Genomic DNA, 19299 nt, shown 5'->3' on the forward strand with positions numbered 1-19299 from the left:
TAAATTTCAATTAGTCCCTAAATTGATCATTTAAGTAAAGCTTGAAAAAAACTCCTATGTGTAATAGAAACTTTATGTGTGTCAGAGTGGTGGTGGTACAGTATGAATATGTATGCTGAGAGCTATATTTGTTTGAGGAATTTGTCAATAGGGAGTGAAGCCAGAGTTAACAATGGAAGAACTATTTTGTTTCTACCATCTTCTTTGTCTGTCTCCCTTTCTCTTTTTTCCACATGCATGCATATGTAATCAGATCAGGGGTGGTATATCATTTACCTTCGCTACCGGTTCGCAAATGTGAGTGTGCGCGCACAGGGCCTTCTGCGCATGCGCAGAGAGTCAAAAACGGGACGGATGACGGGATGACATCCGGGCAGGTGGGTTCTTGCCTGAACCGGATAGAACTGGCTGAATACCACCACTGAATCAGATTTAGAAACCATCCATCTCCCTAACAGAGCAACAAGTCTCCCTTTCCTTTTCCTTTCCCCTTTTCCCTTTTCCCTTTTCCTTTTCTTTTTCTTCCCTTCCCTTCTCTTCCCTTCTCTTCCTTTCCTTTCCTTTCCTTTCCCTTCCCTTCCCTTCCTTTCCTTTTCCTTTTCCCTTCCTTTCTCTTTCCCTTTTCCTTCCTATTCCTTTTCCTCCCCACCCCTCCCCTCCCCTCCCCTCCCCTCTCCTCTCCTCTCCTCTCCTTTCCTTTCCTTTCCTTTCCCTTCCCTTCCTTTCCTTTCCTTTTCCTTTCCTTTCCCTTCCCTTCCTTTCCTTTTCCTTTTCCCTTCCTTTCTCTTTCCCTTTTCCTTCCTATTCCTTTTCCTCCCCACCCCTCCCCTCCCCTCCCCTCCCCTCTCCTCTCCTTTCCTTTCCTTTCCCTTCCCTTCCTTTCCTTTCCTTTTCCTTTCCTTGTCGGCTGGCGACACCCAGGGGGAGGGCCTTCTCTGTGGGAGCCCCAACCCTGTGGAATGAACTGCCCCCGGAAATACGTAAGATCTCCGACCTCCGGGTGTTCTGCTGCGCACTGAAGACCCTGTTGTTCTGCCAGGCAGGGCTGTCAATATAATAATTTTAAATTGGGGTATTTTAATTTTTTGGGTTTTAAATCGGCCAAATCTATTTAATTATTTTAATTTTTAATTATTGTTGTGTCTTGTGTTTTTAAATTGGCTGTACACCGCCCTGAGTCCTTCGGGAGAAGGGCGGTATAGAAATAAAATTATTATTATTATTATTTATTATTATTTCCTTTTCCTTCCCTTCCCTTCCCTTCCCTTCCCTTCCCTTCCCTTCCTTTCCTTTCCCTTCCTTTTCCTTTTCCTTCCCTTCCCTTCCTTTCCTTTTCCTTCCTTTTCCTTCCCTTCCCTTCCTTTCCTTTCCCTTCCTTTTCCTTTTCCTTTTCCTTTTCCTTCCCTTCCCTTCCCTTCCCTTTCCTTTCTCTTTCCCTTTCCCTTTCCCTTTTCTTTTCCCTTTTCCTTCCTTTTCCTTTTCCTTCCCTCCCCTCCCCTCCCCTCCCCTCCCCTTCCTTTCCTTTCCTTTCCTTTCCTTTCCTTTCCTTTCCTTTCCTTTCCTTTCTCTTTCCCCTTCCCTTTCCCTTTTCTTTTCCCTTTTCCTTCCTTTTCCTTTTCCTTCCCTCCCCTCCCCTCCCCTCCCTTTCCTTTCCTTTCCTTTCCTTTCCTTTCCTTTCCTTTCCTTTCCTTTCCTTTCCTTTCCTTTCCCTTTCCCTTTCCCTTTCCCTTTCCCTTTCCCTTCCTTTCCTTTCCTTTCCTTTCCTTTCCTTTCCCTTTCCCTTTCCCTTTCCCTTTCCCTTCCTTTCCTTTCCTTTCCTTTTCCTTTCCTTTCCTTTCCTTTCCTTTCCTTTCCTTTCCTTTCCTTTCCTTCCCTTCCCTTCCCTTCCTTTCCTTTCCTTTCCTTTCCTTTCCCTTCCCTTCCCTTCCCTTCCCTTCCCTTCCCTTTCCTTTCCTTTTCTTTCCCTTCCTTTTTCCTTTCCCTTTCCCTTTCCCTTTCCCTTCCTTTTCCTTTTCCTTCCCTTTTCTTTTCCTTCCCTCCCCTCCCCTCCCCTCCCCTTCCTTTCCTTTCCTTTCCTTTCCTTTCCTTTCCTTTCCTTTCCTTTCCTTTCTCTTTCCCCTTCCCTTTCCCTTTTCTTTTCCCTTTTCCTTCCTTTTCCTTTTCCTTTTCCTTCCCTCCCCTCCCCTCCCCTCCCCTCCCCTCCCTTTCCTTTCCTTTCCTTTCCTTTCCTTTCCTTTCCTTTCCTTTCTCTTTCCCCTTCCCTTTCCCTTTTCTTTTCCCTTTTCCTTCCTTTTCCTTTTCCTTCCCTCCCCTCCCCTCCCCTCCCCTCCCCTCCCTTTCCTTTCCTTTCCTTTCCTTTCCTTTCCTTTCCTTTCCTTTCCTTTCTCTTTCCCCTTCCCTTTCCCTTTTCTTTTCCCTTTTCCTTCCTTTTCCTTTTCCTTTTCCTTCCCTCCCCTCCCCTCCCCTCCCCTCCCTTTCCTTTCCTTTCCTTTCCTTTCCTTTCCTTTCCTTTCCCTTTCCCTTTCCCTTTCCCTTTCCTTTCCTTTCCTTTCCTTTCCTTTCCTTTCCTTTCCTTTTCCTTCCCTTCCCTTCCCTTCCCTTCCCTTCCCTTCCTTTCCTTTCCTTTCCTTTCCTTTCCTTTCCTTTCCTTTCCTTTCCTTTCCTTTCTCTTCCTTTTTCCTTTCCCTTTCCCTTTCCCTTTCCCTTTCCCTTCCTTTTCCTTTTCCTTCCCTTCCCTTCATGCATCTTCAGAAATACATTCCAATGAGGTGTCTCCCAAGCAGACAAACAAACAAGGTGAATGAATAAAGAATAATAGAATAACAGAATAACAGAGTTGGAAGGGACCTTGGAGGTCTTCTAGTCCAACCCCCTGCTCAGGCAGGAAACCCTACATCACTTCAGACAAATGGTTGTCCAATCTCTTCTTAAAATCTTCCAGTGTTGGGGCATTCACAACTTCTGCAGGCAAGTTGTTCCACTGATTAATTGTTCTAACTGTCAAGAAATTTCTCCTGAGTTCTAGGTTGTTTCTCTCCTTGATTAGTTTCCACCCATTGCTTCTTGTTTTACCCTCAGGTGCTTTGGAGAATAGTTTGACTCCCTCTTCTTTGTGGCAACCCCTGAGGGTATTGGAACACTGCTATCATGTCTCTCCTTCTTTTCCTTAAACTAGACATACCCAGTTCCTGCAACCGTTCTTCATATGTGTTAGTTTCCAGTCCCCTAATAATCTTTGTTGCTCTTCTCTGCACTCTTTCTAGAGCAGCAGTTCTCAACCTGGGGGTCACAACCCCTTTGGGGGTCGAACGGCGATTTCACAGGGGTTGCCAAAGCCCTCTCTCGCCCCCCCACACCTTCACTCACCCTCACTCTCTGCTCTGTTGGATCGCCGGCCGTTCGCTTACCCTGCCCACTCTCAATCTATTGCTGCCTCCTGAGTCCCAGCTGATGGCTAGAGGAAAAAAAACTGTTTAAATTCTTGCCGCGGGGCTTCAAAGGGCCACCCTAGAGCCAGTGGTGAGATTCTGTGTTTGTTAAATTGCTGGCTTGCCCTGCCCCTCCACACCACTATTTATTGCCAATAAATAGTGGTGGGCGAGAGGCGGGCGAGCCAGCAATTTAACAAATGGTTCGGTGTTTTTTTGTAATTTTATTGGCCCGCGGAGCTTCAACATAGGCTAATTAGCCCTTGATTAGATCGGCTCCCGACTCTCAGCTAATTTGCTCTCAGCTGTTTTGCTCAGGGCTCTGCTGCTTGCTTGCAAAGAGTGCTGATTTTTTTCCCCCTAACTATGCTGAAAAACGAAATGGAAAGTAAAGCAGGCTGTTGGCTTTGCTGTTGTTGCAACGTGGCAAAATGAGGCAGAGAGAGATTTCTTTTTCTTTTTCCTCACCAAAAAAGGTAGGTGCAAACAATGGGAAATTTAGGGGAAAAGAGGAGAGTTCAAGATTTTAAAACACTATTAAAATACTATTAATTGTATATTGTGTTGAAAGCAGAAATGGTTAAGTTGTGGTTTGGAGGAATATATGGGGGAAATTATTTGGTTTATTATTATTGGTAAATATAATTAATTGATTTGTAAGAAATTGGATTGTATGGAAATAATAATAATAATAATAATAACCCCGTAGGGCCTCCAAGGGAGTGGGAAAGGCTGTTTTCGCCGTTCCCAGATACACAGAGAGGATCTGAAACCAGGTAAGAAAGAAAAACGGGCCTACCAGGCCATCATGTGCCAGGAGCGGGGGGGGGGGAGAGGGGGTTGTACACACATGCGCGTGGGCACGTGCGCGCACGACCCTCCCCTGCCCCCCCCTCTCCTGGCACGCGATGGCAAAAAGGTTAGCCATCACTGTTCTATACCATTTCTGACAGATGGCAGTCCAGTCTCTTCTATATATATATAATATAGAGTGCAATTTTTTAGTCACCTCGGAATAATCCCATTGAATTCTATCTGTAGACGTATATTGAACTGGGCTGCTTAAAACTGTACAGGTAGTCCTTGACTTACAAACATTCATTTAGTGGCCATTCAAAGTTGCAATGGCACGGAAAAAAATTCCTTATTTTGTTTTTCACACAATAGTTGCAGCATGATCATATGATCAGAATATGGACGCTTGGCAACTGGCATGTATTTATGACGGTTGCAGTGTCCTGGGGTCATGTGATCACTTTTTGCAACCTTCTGGCAAGCAAAGGCAGATTCCGTTCACAAAAGTGTTACTAACTTAACAACCGCAGTGATTCACTTAACGACTGTGGTGAAAAAAGGTCATAAAATGGGGCAAAACTCACTGAGCAACTGTCTTGATGAGCAATGGAAATTTTGGGCTCAGTTGTGATTGTTAATCAAGGACTCCCTGGATTTGACCTTGTTCCTATGAGCAGCTACTGATGTTGGCAGGTTTGGACTGAATATTGTGGATGACGTGTTGCTTGTGTTAGTTACAGGACCCTCATCCGACCCACGTACAAGATAGCTTACCGAACAGTAACTGCTCTTGAATGGCGATGCTGCCCTGGTTTCACTGGAAGCAACTGTGAGGAAGGTAAGACTCCTGCATACTTGACAGACACTGCCCATCAAGAGGCTGTGTCTATGAAGCTGTGAGTATATACATCCAGCCTTCTCCCATTTGGTGTCCTCTAGTTGTGTTGACTTGGATTCTTACAACCCTATTCAGCATGAATCTCAGCATGGAGACTATGGATGTAGGCCCACCTTCTATGGACCATGGGAGACTGGAATATGCTAGTAGTTAGAAATGGGAGGATTTACTGGTTTAGATTAGAAATACTGGACTGTGATCCTATGAGAGTTTCATCTGTGTTTACCCTTAAGCAAGAGTTAAATTTCTGAGGATTTCATAGATGTATGCTTTTATGGCTTGTAAGCCATACTAATTTTAAGTGATGTATCATGTGCTATTTAGATTTTTTTTCTCCCATGTTGCATTAGTCTACAACTAATTAGGAAATCTCAGTACATGGCACTGAAATTGAACTATCTTTATTGTAACTCCCATGGCAATGGACAGAAGCACTATGCATCTCATGTTCTATACACATTTCCACCATGTTAGTCTCTGTTATATGACCAAATATGTTACAAGATGGCTCCTAGCAACTCACATGTGGTCAAACAGATAGTAGATGTATGCCACTAAACACCCTGACCAAACAGTGACCTATAGTAACTACTGAATATTTTTATATTTCTGTATTCTATAGATCTACATGCCTATTTTCTTAATATGTATATCCTTTATTGCAAATGTCTATGAAGATTCTCAATTATCCAGATCAGTGATGGCTAACCTTTTTGCCATCGCGTGCCAGGAGACGGGGGAGCGGGGGGAGGGTCGCGCATACACGTGCCCACGCGCATGCGCACGCAACCCCACCCACCCCCGCTCCTGGCACATGATGGCCTGGTAGGCCCATTTTTCTTTCTTACCTGATTCCAGATCCTTTCTATGCATCTGGGAAGGTCGAAAACAGCCTTTCCCACTCCCTTGGAGGCCCTACGGAGGCTGAAAGGGCCCATTTCCCAACTCTTGGTGGGACAGAAAGTGATGTTTTTTGCTGTCCCCAGCCTCCAGAACCTCTCTAGGAGTCTGTAGGAGCCTCTCTAGGAGTCTCTGGAGGCTGGGGACAGGAAAAAAGTCACTTCCTGTTCCACCGGGAGTCGGGAAATGGGCCCTTTCAGCCTCCGTAGGGCCTCCAAGGGAGTGGGAAAGGCTGTTTTCGCCCTTCCCATATCCATAGAAAGGATCTGGAGCCAGGTAAGAAAGAAAAACGGGCCTTCCCCACCTCCCACCAGGCCTCCAGAGGCAGGAAACAGCCTGTTTCCCTACTTCTGGTGGGCCCAGAAGGCCCAAAAATCAGCTGTCCGGCGCACGCATGCGCCCCAGAGCTGAGCTGGCGTGCCCACTAATATGGCTCCGTGTGCCACCTGTGGCACGCGTGCCATAGGTTCGCCAGCACGGATCCAGATCATCATCATAATAATAATAACTTTATTGTCATTGTACGTGTATACACAGTATACCCATACAACGAAATTCACTTAACACCCAAAGACCAGGTCCAACACACATAACAATCCCCAAACACCCCCCCCCACCATAATTCCCCACCCCTAAATCACCCAAACATCCACACAACAGACTAAGTAATGCTGTCCAACAGCTCACTGATAGTGGCCCTTTAGTTCATTGTTAAGTGCAATTATAGTTGTATCAAAAGTGGATTTTATTTTGAAAAGGCAACTGGCCTGATTTTTTGAGAAAAAAACAAGACGTTTCGCTTTCTATTCTGGAAGCTTCATCAGTTGTATCGGATGCTGTGGGAGATGGAAGGACAGTTATTGACAATTATTAGTTAGATTAGTTGGTGGGAGGGAGAATGATAGGTTCTAACAGGATGGTGATTGTGGGGAAATGGAAATGGAAAGATTGTGTTTTCTTTGCAACTAATCTTAACTGTCAATAATTATGCTTAAAGGTTGCCTCAGCTTTCCAAGGTCGGTAAAATGAGGTCCCAGATTGTTGGGGGCAATATGCTGACTCTGTAAACTGCTTAGAGAGGGCTGTAAAGCACTGTGAAGTGGTATATACCGTAAGTCTAAGTGCTATTACTGTTGCTTCTATCTCCCACAGCATTCAATTCAACTGATGAAGCTTCCAGAATAGGAAACGAAATATCTTGTCTTTTTCCTCAAAAAATCAGCCCAGTTGCCTTTTCAAAATAAAAACCACTTTTGATTCATCTATTATTACAGTTATAATTGCATAATTATTAAAATACACAAGAGGAAAACCCACTGTTTTTCAGTAAAGGTTGCTCTGCTATGAATTTTAAGGGTGAGACTTGCAATAAAACCCATTGATTTGCTATTTCTCAATTCTCTTCTCTCTCTTGTTGCTGTTTTTTTTTTTTCTGTCAACCCTCTTCTTGGTTCTTGGTTTTTCCATTGTTTGTTCATTTGTTTATTAGTTTCTAAATGGCTGCAATCATGCCACTCTTGGCAGGGTATGAAAATAATTACAAAATGTCTAATCATAAAAATACCAAATAATAGTACAATACCAAAATTAAAAACAGCAACTTAGAGCAATATAAACACACATGTTGCGTTCCCTCATTACATCAAATTTAAAAAGACTTTCAGAAGATTTTTGTTTTATCTTGTTTCCAGAAAGGCAAATAACGTCAAGGCTTATCTAGTTTCTTGGGTGAAGCTGTTCCATAATGTAAGACCATTAGCTGCCCAGAGTCAGTGATTGAGATGAACAGCCATAAAAATTGAACAAATAAATAAAAATGCATTATTGTACTGAGAAATAGCTTCTCCTAGCCTCGGCTCACCACCCATTTAAGATAAGGTAACAGGTAAAAGTCTAAACATAATTTGAATACATGAAAAGAGTAAGTAAAAAGGAATATTAGGACAGGGATGGTAGGCACACTGGTGCACTTATGCACACCCCTTACAGACCTCTTAGGAATGGGGTGAGGTCAACAGTAGACAGTTTAAGGTTAAAGTTTTGGGGGTTTGGGGAAGAAACTACAGAGTCAGGTAGTGCATTCCAGGCATTGACCACACTGTTACTGATAGACATTACTAATTTTTTCTGAGTTGTCTTTAGGTTGGTGGGTTCTATTTGAAAAAAGTAGTCTTGAAGATGCTGTAGCATCAAACCATGTAAGGTTTTATAAATTAAATTCACTCCTTTAAATTGCATCTAGAAACATATTGACAACCAGTGAAAGACCCCTAACACAGAGGGATGTGTGTCCAGAACCCATTAATATATGAGCTGTTCTGTTTTGGATGAAGTGCGATTTGTGAGTGGTAGTTACGCAATATGAGTTACAAAGTCCTCTCACTCCAAGTCGGGCCACAACTGATGTATCAGCCAAAGCTAGATGACAGCCTTCCTAGCTAGATTTTCACCCATCCATCTGGAAATTGCTTTTTTTTTTTTAAATTTGATTTATATGCCGCCCTTCTCTGGAGACTCAAGGCGGCTTACAATGCGTTAAGCAATAGCCTTCATACTTTTGTATATTTATACAAAGTCAGCTTATTGCCCCCACAAACTGGGTCCTCATTTAACCTACCTTAGAAAGGATGGAAGGCTGAGTCAACCTTGAGCCTGGTAAGATTCGAACCTGCAGTAATTGCAGGCAGCTGTATTAATAACAGGATGCTTTAGACCACTGTACTACCAAGGCTTTCAGTTCAGGAGGAGCCCCAGTTCATGTAACTGCTCCCTCAAGGACAATGGTACCTATTTGAAGGATAATACTGGAGTTGACAGAGAACCTTGCTGAATAAACTCACCTTATTTACCCTGCTGTCAACAAGAGCAAGGTCTAAGACAACTCAGTGCGGGCCGACTTGTTGCAGGACAACTCATTGTCACCGACTTGCTGCGGGACAACATGCCGTGGCCAACGCACCATACTACTCACTTCAGGACCAGAGTTACACTACTATTGATGAAACGGTGGGACAGAATCATTAAAGAAAGGACGCAAAAGGAGGGACAAAATGAAATGTGAATGACAAAAATTAAAATAATTTTAAATATTTAAATTGAATTATTGAGCTGCCCCACAGTGAGTTGTCCTACAGTGAGTTGGCTGTGGCGAGTTGGCCTCACCAAGTTGTCCCATTCTGACAAGAGCATGCTTCTAGTTCTTTCCCTTTTTTTTTGCTTCTGTCAAGTCCCATGCAGCACATCAAAACATAATGAGATTTCGGTATATTAGGTAAATACATAATATTGGAAACTATAAGAAGAATTTCCCATCTTCTTTTATAGTGAGTTAATTGAAGTACTGTAGAGACTGTTTGAGTACAGTAATTTAAATGTTCCTTCCAAAATATCTTACTATCTAGGCTAGCTTGCCATTTATGAGATAAGCTGCCTGAGGATTTTCATTCTCTCTCTCGAATGTTTATGTCTACTCTCCCTTTGTTGTGGCCCTCCAGCGGCCTGCGCGGATCGTGGCTGATCCCGACGATGAGGAGGCTGGTGTGGGGTTGTGCTAGCAGCCTGCGCAGCCGGTGCTCACGTTGGACAGCGAGGAGGCTGAAGAGGATGTGGTGCCAGAGGCAGAGACTCAGCCAGGGCCTTCAGAACCTCAGAGGTTCCTTCAAGTGGAGAGAGTGAAGTGGAGGAGCCTCTCCTCAATGCTCGAGCACGCAGGGCTGCCAGAAGGCAGGAGTGGCTACTTAGGAGGAGGAGGAGGTCTCCTCAAGAGTAAGGCTTGAGGATAATTAGCCACTCCCTTAACCTATTTAAGTCGCATGCAGCTAGTGCGTTCTTGCTGAAAACAACTCGTATTATTATCAGAGTATTTTGGTTTATCATATCTTGTTTTCTGGGCTGGTTGCCAACCTTTGCCGGTCTTGTTTATTCTTGCTACTTAATATATTTGATAAGGACCGTTGGTGTGTGTCAATATTCTCAGAAATCCGGAGCTGGGGCAGAACACCCTTCCATCCTTTTCCCAGCCTCCTCACAATCTTTCGCAGCTTCCCCACAAGGCATAGATCAAAAGAATTTCATCTCTGTTGTTCTCTCCCATATATGTTTCCCCTGGCATCACCACCACCACCACCACCACTACTCACTTCTTGACCTAACAGGCTACCTATAGGAAGTGATGGCTAATCTTTTTCTCGTCATGTGCCGAAAGCGTGTGCACGTGCGACAGCACATGTGTGTGCTGGCACCCACAGAGAGGGGCTCCTCAGGGTTCCGTTGGCCAAACAATGTCGGCTGGCGGCCCCCAGGGGGAGAGCCTTCTCTGTGGGGGCACCGACCCTCTGGAACGAGTTGCCCCCGGAGATACGGCGGATCCCGGATCTACGCACTTTCTGCCGTGCCTTAAAGACTTTTTTGTTTCATCAAGATGGGCTGACCTGACCATATTTTTTAAATTGCTTTAATTATGGGTTTTTAATATGGGGGTGTTTTAACTGTGGGCCAAATTAATTTAATTGGTTTTTTTAATATGTTTTAATTTTTGTATTTTCTGTATTTTATCTGCTGGCTGTTCACCGCCCCGAGTCCTTCGGGAGAAGGGCGGTATATAAAATTAATAATAATAATAATAATAATAATAATAATAATAATAATGATGATGATGATGATGATGCAATGCGCCCCCCTGCGCATGTGCCCATGTGACCCCTCATGGGTCCCCCCGCCCTTCACACATGCGCACGTGACACCCCCCATGCTCCCCTCACCCGCCGTGTATACGCACGCGACCCCCCAGTCCCCATTTTTGGACTAGCAGGCCTCCCTGTAACCTCCTGGGCCCAAAAATGGGCTGTGAGGGGGCTCGTCACATCCCCTGTGCTCCACCCCCACGCATGCACCTGTGACCACCGCTCCACCCAACAGAAATGGAATTTCTGTTGGAATACAAAGTCTGCCAAGCACAATCCTTCCAGTGATTTCATGAAAAAACAAACATACCATGGAATAGCAGATGAAATCTCAATACAAGATTCCATTGCAGGATTCCATGGCAGGTATGTTAATGGGAAAAGATCTCAGAATTTGGTGGGACATCCTCAAAAAGGAAATACTGAAAACATAATTGCAAACAATTCCACAGAGGATAAAAAAGAGAATAACAGAAAAAGCTAATATGGCTTCACAAAATATTAGTGGAGATTTGAAAGCCAAAAAGATACATAAAGAGGGATAGATCACTTAATATAAGAGATTATAGGGAAGCTGAGAAAGAAATGGAAGGGAAAGCAGATCTAATGAAGAGATAAAAGGTGAGGCCATTGGCAGTTTATCTTACAAATGGCAACTCAGCCCAGATGCCCGAAAATTCAGACTCTCTTTTGAGTCGGACATTTCAGACTCTAAAGCTAGCATAATAAATTCACTCTGTTTTTCACATTTGGTAACTTCAAGCTGTGTGGATGTCGTTAATTCCCAGAACTCCCCAGCCAACCTAAAGGAGGGTTGGAAATTCCTCTTGTGGTTTCAAGACTCTGTGTTTACCTCAGGACTACCATTAAAGGTACTTTACTGAAATTGATGTAGTTCTGGCTTTCTTAAACTTGCCCAGGTGTGTGGGAATTGACCCTGAGCATACTGCATGCATACGGATGGATGAAAACTACAGAAATGGTGTAAGAAATGTGAGAATGAGCTAAAATTGACAAAGGATGCTAAAAACAATAAAAAAGGCTTTTATAAAGGTTTGTAATATTAGAGTTGTTGAAACCATTATAAGTGTGAAAGCTTTTGAGTTTGAAAGTTGTTTCAAGTTTAAAAATGGGCTGTTCCATCCTGACAGGAAGCCTTCCAACTTTCCTGGAAACATTCTGAGCTTGAAATGGCTCCGATAAATATTTTAAGTTTGGAATAACCAATCCTGATCTTGAAACAGCTGTTTTGAATTCAAGAAGTTTGCTCTCGACTATCTAAAATAAAAAGAGAAAAGAATCAATAAACCAACAACTCAATGAAGACATAAAAATGTTAACAGGGTACAAAGAAAAGCCAGAGCTCTTATTTTGATTCTGTTGTCGCCAATAAGAGCAGGCCTGTCAAACTTGCGACCCGCTGGTCAGATGCGTCATGCGTTGACCACGCCCATGCCCGGTTTAGCGAAGGGGGAAAAAGTCCCGTATGTCACATGGCACCACCATGATGCCGCGAGTTTGACTCCCCTGAATGTAATGTGTTTCACCAGGTAATTGTGAAGAGCAAGATTAAAGAACAGAAAGGAAGTTTGGGATTACCTGATATATAGCAATAGCACTTAGACTTATATACCGCTTCATAGTGGTTTTACAGCCATCTCTAAGTGGTTTACAGAATCAGCCTATTGCCCCCAATAATCTGGGTCCTCATTTTACCTACCTGGAAGGATGGAAGGCTGAGTCAACCTTGAGTTGGTGAGATTTGAACTGCCGAACTGCAGCTAGCAATCAGCTGAAGTAGCATGCAGCACTGCACTTTAACCACTGCGCCATCTCAGTTCAAATAGAATATAGTAGAATAAAATAGAATTTTTTATTGGCCAAGTGTGATTGGACACACAAGGAATTTGTACTTGGTGCATATGCCCTCAGTGTACATAAAAGAAATATGATTGGGGAATACCTAAATCTCCAGAGGAATTGAACTGAAGGAACCAGCTAATGGTCTACCTTTTTATTTACATCAAACAATCAATTTATATGTCACTTGTAGTATCTTTGAGAAATTGTTGAAACTGATGAAGGGTCAGGCAACTGGAGGAATATTGTCTCTTCCTTTCAGAAAGGAGGAGATAAGGGTGTGGGGAAAGGAAAAGAAAATCATTGGAACTAGACTAGCCAGCCTAAAATCAATAGCTTTTAGATCGAATCAAAAGTGTTTTTTTTCCTGGTTTGTTCTGAGGATGAGATAAAACCAATATAGAGCTCCAATAAAAACTGTAAGCCTTGGAATTACAAATCCCATCTTGAAATGTTCTAAGATTGGAAAACATTACACATCATATTATTTTTCTCTGGTAAATTGTGATTTGCTGAAATGACCTCCCCGCTCCCCTTTGAGTAGAGTAGAGTAGAACAGAACAGAACAGAACAGAACAGAACAGAACAGAACAGAATTCTTTATTGGCCAAGTGTGATTGAACACACAAGGAATTTGTCTCTGGTGCATATGCACTCAGTGTATATAAAAAAATACATTCATCAAGAATCATAAGATACAACATTTAGTGATAGTCATAGAATATGTAGGCCAGCAGTGCAAATCTCAATAGCCTGTAGAACACTTATGGCTGCCACATTTTTCTTTTGGGCCTGTTGGATCAGCCTAATTGTTTGGTGAACAATCCCCCTCACAAATACCATTAAGAAGAAAATTACATATCTAGGTTTGTGGGGAGGAAGCAGGTCAAGATTCTCTCCTCATTAACTCGGCTCATCTGCTTTATTACTGGAAAAGGTATCTGTGCAACCATTAAGTAAGCAGTGACTGAGGTCTTTGGATCTTAAAGATGGCCCCCAGAGTTTACTTATCATTCAATTATTAATTCATAAATGTGTTCTCTTTTTGCATTAGTGAATGGATTTTTTTAAAGTGATAATTTTATTAAAATGTATAGACCACATTCTTATAAGTTGCACATTTAGAGAGAGCCATAGAGGCACAATTGTTAGAATGCAGCATTGCAGGCAAACTCTGCTCACAGCCAGCAGTTCAATCCTGACTGACTCAAAGTTGACTCAGCCTTCCATCCTTTCGAAGTTGGTAAAATGAGGACTCAGACTGTTGGGGGCAATATGCTGACACTGTAAACTGCTTAAAGAGGGCTGTAAAGCACTGTGAAGCAATATATACCGTAAGTCTAAGTGCTGTTGCTATTGCTATTTAGATGAGGATTTTACTTCAACATATACTTTTCTAGATATCTTTATACTGAATTATGTATTTTGAAAAATTGCTATATATTTGAAGTCAAAGTGCTTCACAGAATTTGGAGAAAGACCACTATGATCCACATATAAGATGCGAAACAAATCAGCATGAATTAAAGTTTGTTTAATTGATTTCTCAATTTACTTTCTTACGCTTCCCTAGTTGGCCCTTTAGTGATTTATTTTCTGAACCTCCTTGTCATGGTTTGAATGGGTATACATAATTTTTTAGGTTAGCATTAAAATGGGGTTGGATTGTTTTCAGTTCAGTATGTTGTGAAAACCTAGCTATTTTCTTAGTCTATTGTATGTATTAAAGTCTTGTGTTACTCCAGGCTTGTTTGGTGCAACTTATTGTATGAGTGCAGCAATTGTATATATTTTTTTTACTTAAGTTTAGCGTGAGCACCAAACTGGTCCAACATCATGCCTTTTTTTACCTTTTCAAGACTTATTATTGGGTGAGACCTAATAATTAGGAACTCAAAATAAGAATTGGGAACCCCAGAAGTTCAGCTGCATAATTTTAGTTTATAGCCTGTCCCATTCTAAAGGTAAAGGTTCCCCTCGCACATATGTGCTAGTCGTTCCCAACTCTAGGGGGAGTTCCAAAGTCAAAAAGCCAGCGCTGTCCAAAGACGTCTCCATGGTCATGTGGCCGGCATGACTAAACGCCAAAGGCGCATGGAACGCTGTTACCTTCCCACCAAAGATAGTCCCTATTTTTCTACTTGCATTTTTTTTACGTGCTTTCGAACTGCTAGGTTGGCAGAAGCTGGGACAAGTAACGGGAGCTCACCCCATTACGTAGCACTAGGGATTTGAACCGCTGAATTGCCGACCTTTCGATTGACAAGCTCAGCATCTTAGCCACTGAGCCACCATGTCCCCATCCCGTTCTAGTAAATTGTAATAGAATGTGGGAAAGAGAGGAAGAGATTTGCTTAGGAAAATCAGCTAAAAGAGGCAGGAGCCCCAGTGGCTTAACAGTCAGAAAAAGAAACTTAGAAAGGATCCTCCCTAACGGACCAAGCAGTTAAAAGTGGTAACAGGAAGTTTTGTTCTTTCAGATTTGCAAAATTCTGTCGATGTATCTTACTTTAAAGTAAGAATTACCTCATCTAATTGTATTTCCTGTCTGGTTTAACCAGGAAGCCTGAGATAAGCATGGAGAGATAAACTGCCCAAACTCACTTAGGTGAGATTGGGGGGGGGGGGGTTATAGAAATGTGATAGACAACCAACACTTGCATTAAAGTAGGATATTATAGAATTAATGGACATTTGCTTCTCTTTTGTTGAGGGCCCAGTTCTGGTGCAATTCAACTAAGAACAAAAGCAAAAGAAGGATCGGCCCATAGTTTAGAAGGCCAGGAAAAAAAAAGTCTCCTAGAGTGGGATTTCAGAAAATAGCTCTGTGAAATTGCCGTGTGTCAACACAGACATGACATATTCCATAGGAAGGAGAACATCTCATGAATATAGAGGGAACTCTTTCCCTAAAGAGGAAAACGTGATGATTTAAAGCTCACATATGACATAGAGTTGAGTGAACTGCCAGAAAGATTTCTTCACAGGCTGGAGGTTTTTTTTTTTTTGTCAGCTGCCTGGTTAAGAATTAAAATTCCTGAGATAATTATAATCTAAACAATCTGTAGCCTTTAGCATTAAGGAGGTGCCCACCAGCTGGTGATGGTTAAGTGGTTACTTTTCTCAAAACCTGAACCTATTAACAAAGGGTCAAGACTTTCTGTTTTACTCTAAAATGAGATTCAACAACGTTCAACTCTACAAAGCATAAAAAAAAAAAGAGTCACTGGAATGGGGAGAAACAGATTTTTTTTCAACAACAAAAAATAGGATAAAAAAAAAAGGAATGCCAGAGAATCCAGTCCATGGGAACAAAATCCATATGAAGTAGATAAATAAATACACTCAGGCAATAGGCATGGGGTCTGGTTATTTGAGGAACTGCCTATCTTTCATCATTTGGGAGGCAGGGAGATACACCTGGTGGGACCCAGAAGAAGGGTGTTCTCCGTGGTGGCTCCCTTTCTCTGGAACATTATTTCCCCAGAGATTCCCCCCACTCTAACACTCTTCCGGAAGGCGCTGAAGACCTGGTTATACCAGCAGGATGGAGCCCATTAAATGGCTCGTGTGATCTGCTGTTGCTGGGCCAGGGGGTGGGGGCGGGGGGTGATTATATTATATTACATTACATTACATTACATCAATTTATTTGATCCTTTTTATTAGTTTTATTCTTTTAAATGAAGTTTTATATTCTCTAAGACGCCTTGAGTTGCCCTGTGTGAATAGGCGGCAATATAAATTCAATAAATAAATAAATAAATAAATTTTTGCCCAACTGATAAGATTCAGCCCAGTTTTGTGAATGTTGTGCCAAGTGACCCACCGCTCTCCTAGACCCACCGCTCTCCTAGAAAAATGAAATATTCTAGGAAATAATAAAAAGGCAGAATATTATACCTTCCTGGATGAGAAAAGGAGAAACATGCTCTTGGAAAGCAGACCCCACCTTTGTTAATAGCCCCAGAAAGACAAAAGACCTTCAGCTCCAGGGTGATGGGATTAAGACATGGCCCTCAGGATATGATAGGATTAGCTCTCTATGGCACCTGGGAAGATTACATCACCCAGCAAGGTTAACCAAGCTTGGGACTCAGGACAGTCTACAGAGTTGCCCCTGCATGGCTCCATGGAAGTCTGACAACCAATCAGAATACAAGCTCAAATTCAAAGCCCAACAGAGGGCATAAAACCAAGGCAATCTCAGCATCTCTGCCCTTTTCTGCTCAGGAACTCAAGCCATGTGATCTTTTTCATCAATAAACCTTTCCAAGCAACTTCCATGAATCCAGTGTCCTTTTTCCCACTCGGAACTGAACCCAGAAGCAGTGGTGAAATGTAAAATTTGTTACTACCAGTTCTGTGGGCATGGCTTGGTGGGGAGTAATATGACTGGGTGGGCCTGGCCAACTTCTTTTTTTTTTTACTTTTAAAAGCATTTTTTCTACAACCTCTTCAGCCGAAGAGGTTGTAAAAAAAATGCTTTTAAAAGGCTCTGATGATCCCAGCTGAGCCGCGCGATCATCAGAGGCTTTTTTTTTCTTTTAAAAGCATTTGTAGAAAAAATGCTTTTAAAAGTAAAAAAAAAAAAAGCCTCTCATGATTGTGCGGCTCAGCTGGGCATGGGGGTGGGAGGGATTTCTGCTACCGATTCTCCAAACCATTCACTACCATTGTTACCGGATCGGGCAATCTGGTCCGAACTGGGAGCATTTCACCCCTGCCCAGAAGGATATTTCTTCCAACAGTGCATCACAAACTTGTACCTGTAATCATCTGCAGGAAATTACCTGTGAAGCTTGTGTTAGAGGAGAGACAGTTATGTCCAATTAAACTAATTTTAGATAACAGATTGATATATTCTTTTTCATCTTTCCAGGTACTGACACAAATTACAGATTGGCTGTAGTTTTGTCTTTTGGCCTTAACTCCTGAAAAGTTTTAGGATGTGATGGCAGAAAAAGTAATTAGCATAGCAGCTACAAGACCGATTTGCAAATAAAATAGATTGACTCATATTCTTCGTTTTGCATTAGGTAGCTTCACATAAGCAAATCCTTCTCAATCCCTCAAGCCTGCAAATCTAAGTCTAATTTAAGGTTAATTTTGTTTGCAGGGTTATGGCCAGATAGAAAAATATCATCCATATATGAAGCAGAAGCTTTATAAAGGGAAGGGGTTTTGAAGAAAGAAGAGAGATTGTTTGTTTTGACATAGCTTCCTGTCCCTAGTGAAATTTTATTTTGAGTGCATTTGGAACTTAAAAGGATATATATTTTAAACATTCAAGTGATTTAATTTTTCATTCACTTATGTTTGCTTTCGGTTCCCTTTATTTTTCTTTTATTTTTGACATCAGTTTTAATAGAAAACTGAGCCAGAACTTTGGAACTTTTTAACTTTGATGTTTTTCACTCACAGTATGCAAATGATTTTGGAGTTACTAATTTAATATCTTCCAGCATAATAAAAGGAAAGGGCCAATCTTTCTCATGTTGGTGCCTTCCAGCTATGTTAGATGATGGCTCCCAGTATTCTGCTCCAGTAAGAGCATTCATTATACACTTTGTCGGGGAAGGCTGCCATAGGCATGAAGAAAGATACCCGAAACGTAAAATTTATCTGCTTCCTCCTTCCCCCAAACCTTGAAAGTAGTATTTTTTTCCTTATGCTCAGCAAATCTCTTGAGATAGTAGAAAGACCTTGGGATCAAAAGAACTTGTCTAGCCGAACCTGGAGAGAGCTTTACTGATTTTGTCTCGTGTCAGAAATGCAGGAACTAGAAAGGGGAAAAATATTAATTACATTTAAAAACATTAAAAGCTTTAATAAAAGCATAGAATTATATAGTTCTAGCCCAGTGCCTGGCTACATTAATGGCAAGGATATTTGTGACCAGCAAATGTTATGTATGTTGGTCCCAGGAGGCACTGTAAAAGATGGATAGTTGTTTGAATATGTGACATTTATTGCCACATTCGCACTAAATGTCCTGTGAGAGAAGCCCCCATTTTTCCAGGTGGTCTTTAGTCCTAGCCAAACCAGTGTTCAGTCTATTTAAACATCTCCAAAACGTCCATTTCTCTTCCAAACCTCCAGGCAACTCCTTAAGCGGTTCTATCCAATTACGAAGATTTTTTAACTTGAAGTTTCCATCTTTTTAATCGTTCTTTTTGAGGTGTAAGAACAATCTTACATGGGCTTAGGGCCCGGGTATTTACGAGACCACCTTCTGCCACCGATAACCTCCCACCGGCCAATCCGCTCCCACAGAGAGGGTCTCCTCAGGGTGCCGTCGGTCAAGCAATGTCGACTGACGACCCCCAGGGGGAGAGCCTTCTCTGTGGGGGCACCCGCCCTCTGGAATGAGCTACCCCCAGGAATACGACTGATCCCGGACCTCCGTACTTTCTGCCGAGCTTTGAAGACCTTCTTATTTCAGCAAGCCGGGCTGGCTTAAAATTTTAATGGGCTATTTTATGGGTAAAAGGTTTTAAAATTTGGGGAAGCCAAACTTATCTAATTCTGTCTTAATTTATTTTAATTTTTATACTGTATGTATTTTAATTTTGGCTGTTCACTGCCCTGAGTCCTTCGGGAGAAGGGCGGTATACAAATTTAATCATCATCATCATCATCATCATCATCATCATCTCCTTGGGGCAATCTAAAGAGCTCCTTCTTAATTTCCATCTTTTTGTGGGGAAGACTTGGCCAATTAATGGGTGTGCTG

At 42.2% G+C, this 19299-nt stretch overlaps 1 protein-coding gene across 16 annotated transcripts in view; it reads left to right on the top strand.

Annotated features, from left to right (window-relative positions):
• The window catches only part of COL26A1 (collagen type XXVI alpha 1 chain), a 213325-nt gene that overhangs the window by 52678 nt on the left and 141348 nt on the right, over nucleotides 1–19299 (top strand). For 8 of the 16 annotated variants that reach the window (XM_087889179.1, XM_087889181.1, XM_034420885.3 and 5 more), the window contains exon 3: nucleotides 4964–5061. In XM_087889179.1, the coding sequence (XP_087745305.1) occupies nucleotides 4964–5061 (98 nt within the window). Of the gene's footprint in view, nucleotides 1–4957; nucleotides 5062–19299 lie in introns of all 16 variants that reach the window. The other 8 variants (XM_034420886.3, XM_034420887.3, XM_087889174.1 and 5 more) reach the window with 1 other exon arrangement.

The sequence above is a fragment of the Pantherophis guttatus genome, chromosome 1, assembly GCF_059756535.1.
Source record: "Pantherophis guttatus breed Tessera chromosome 1, ASM5975653v1, whole genome shotgun sequence".
In the NCBI taxonomy this organism is placed as follows: domain Eukaryota; kingdom Metazoa; phylum Chordata; class Lepidosauria; order Squamata; family Colubridae; genus Pantherophis; species Pantherophis guttatus.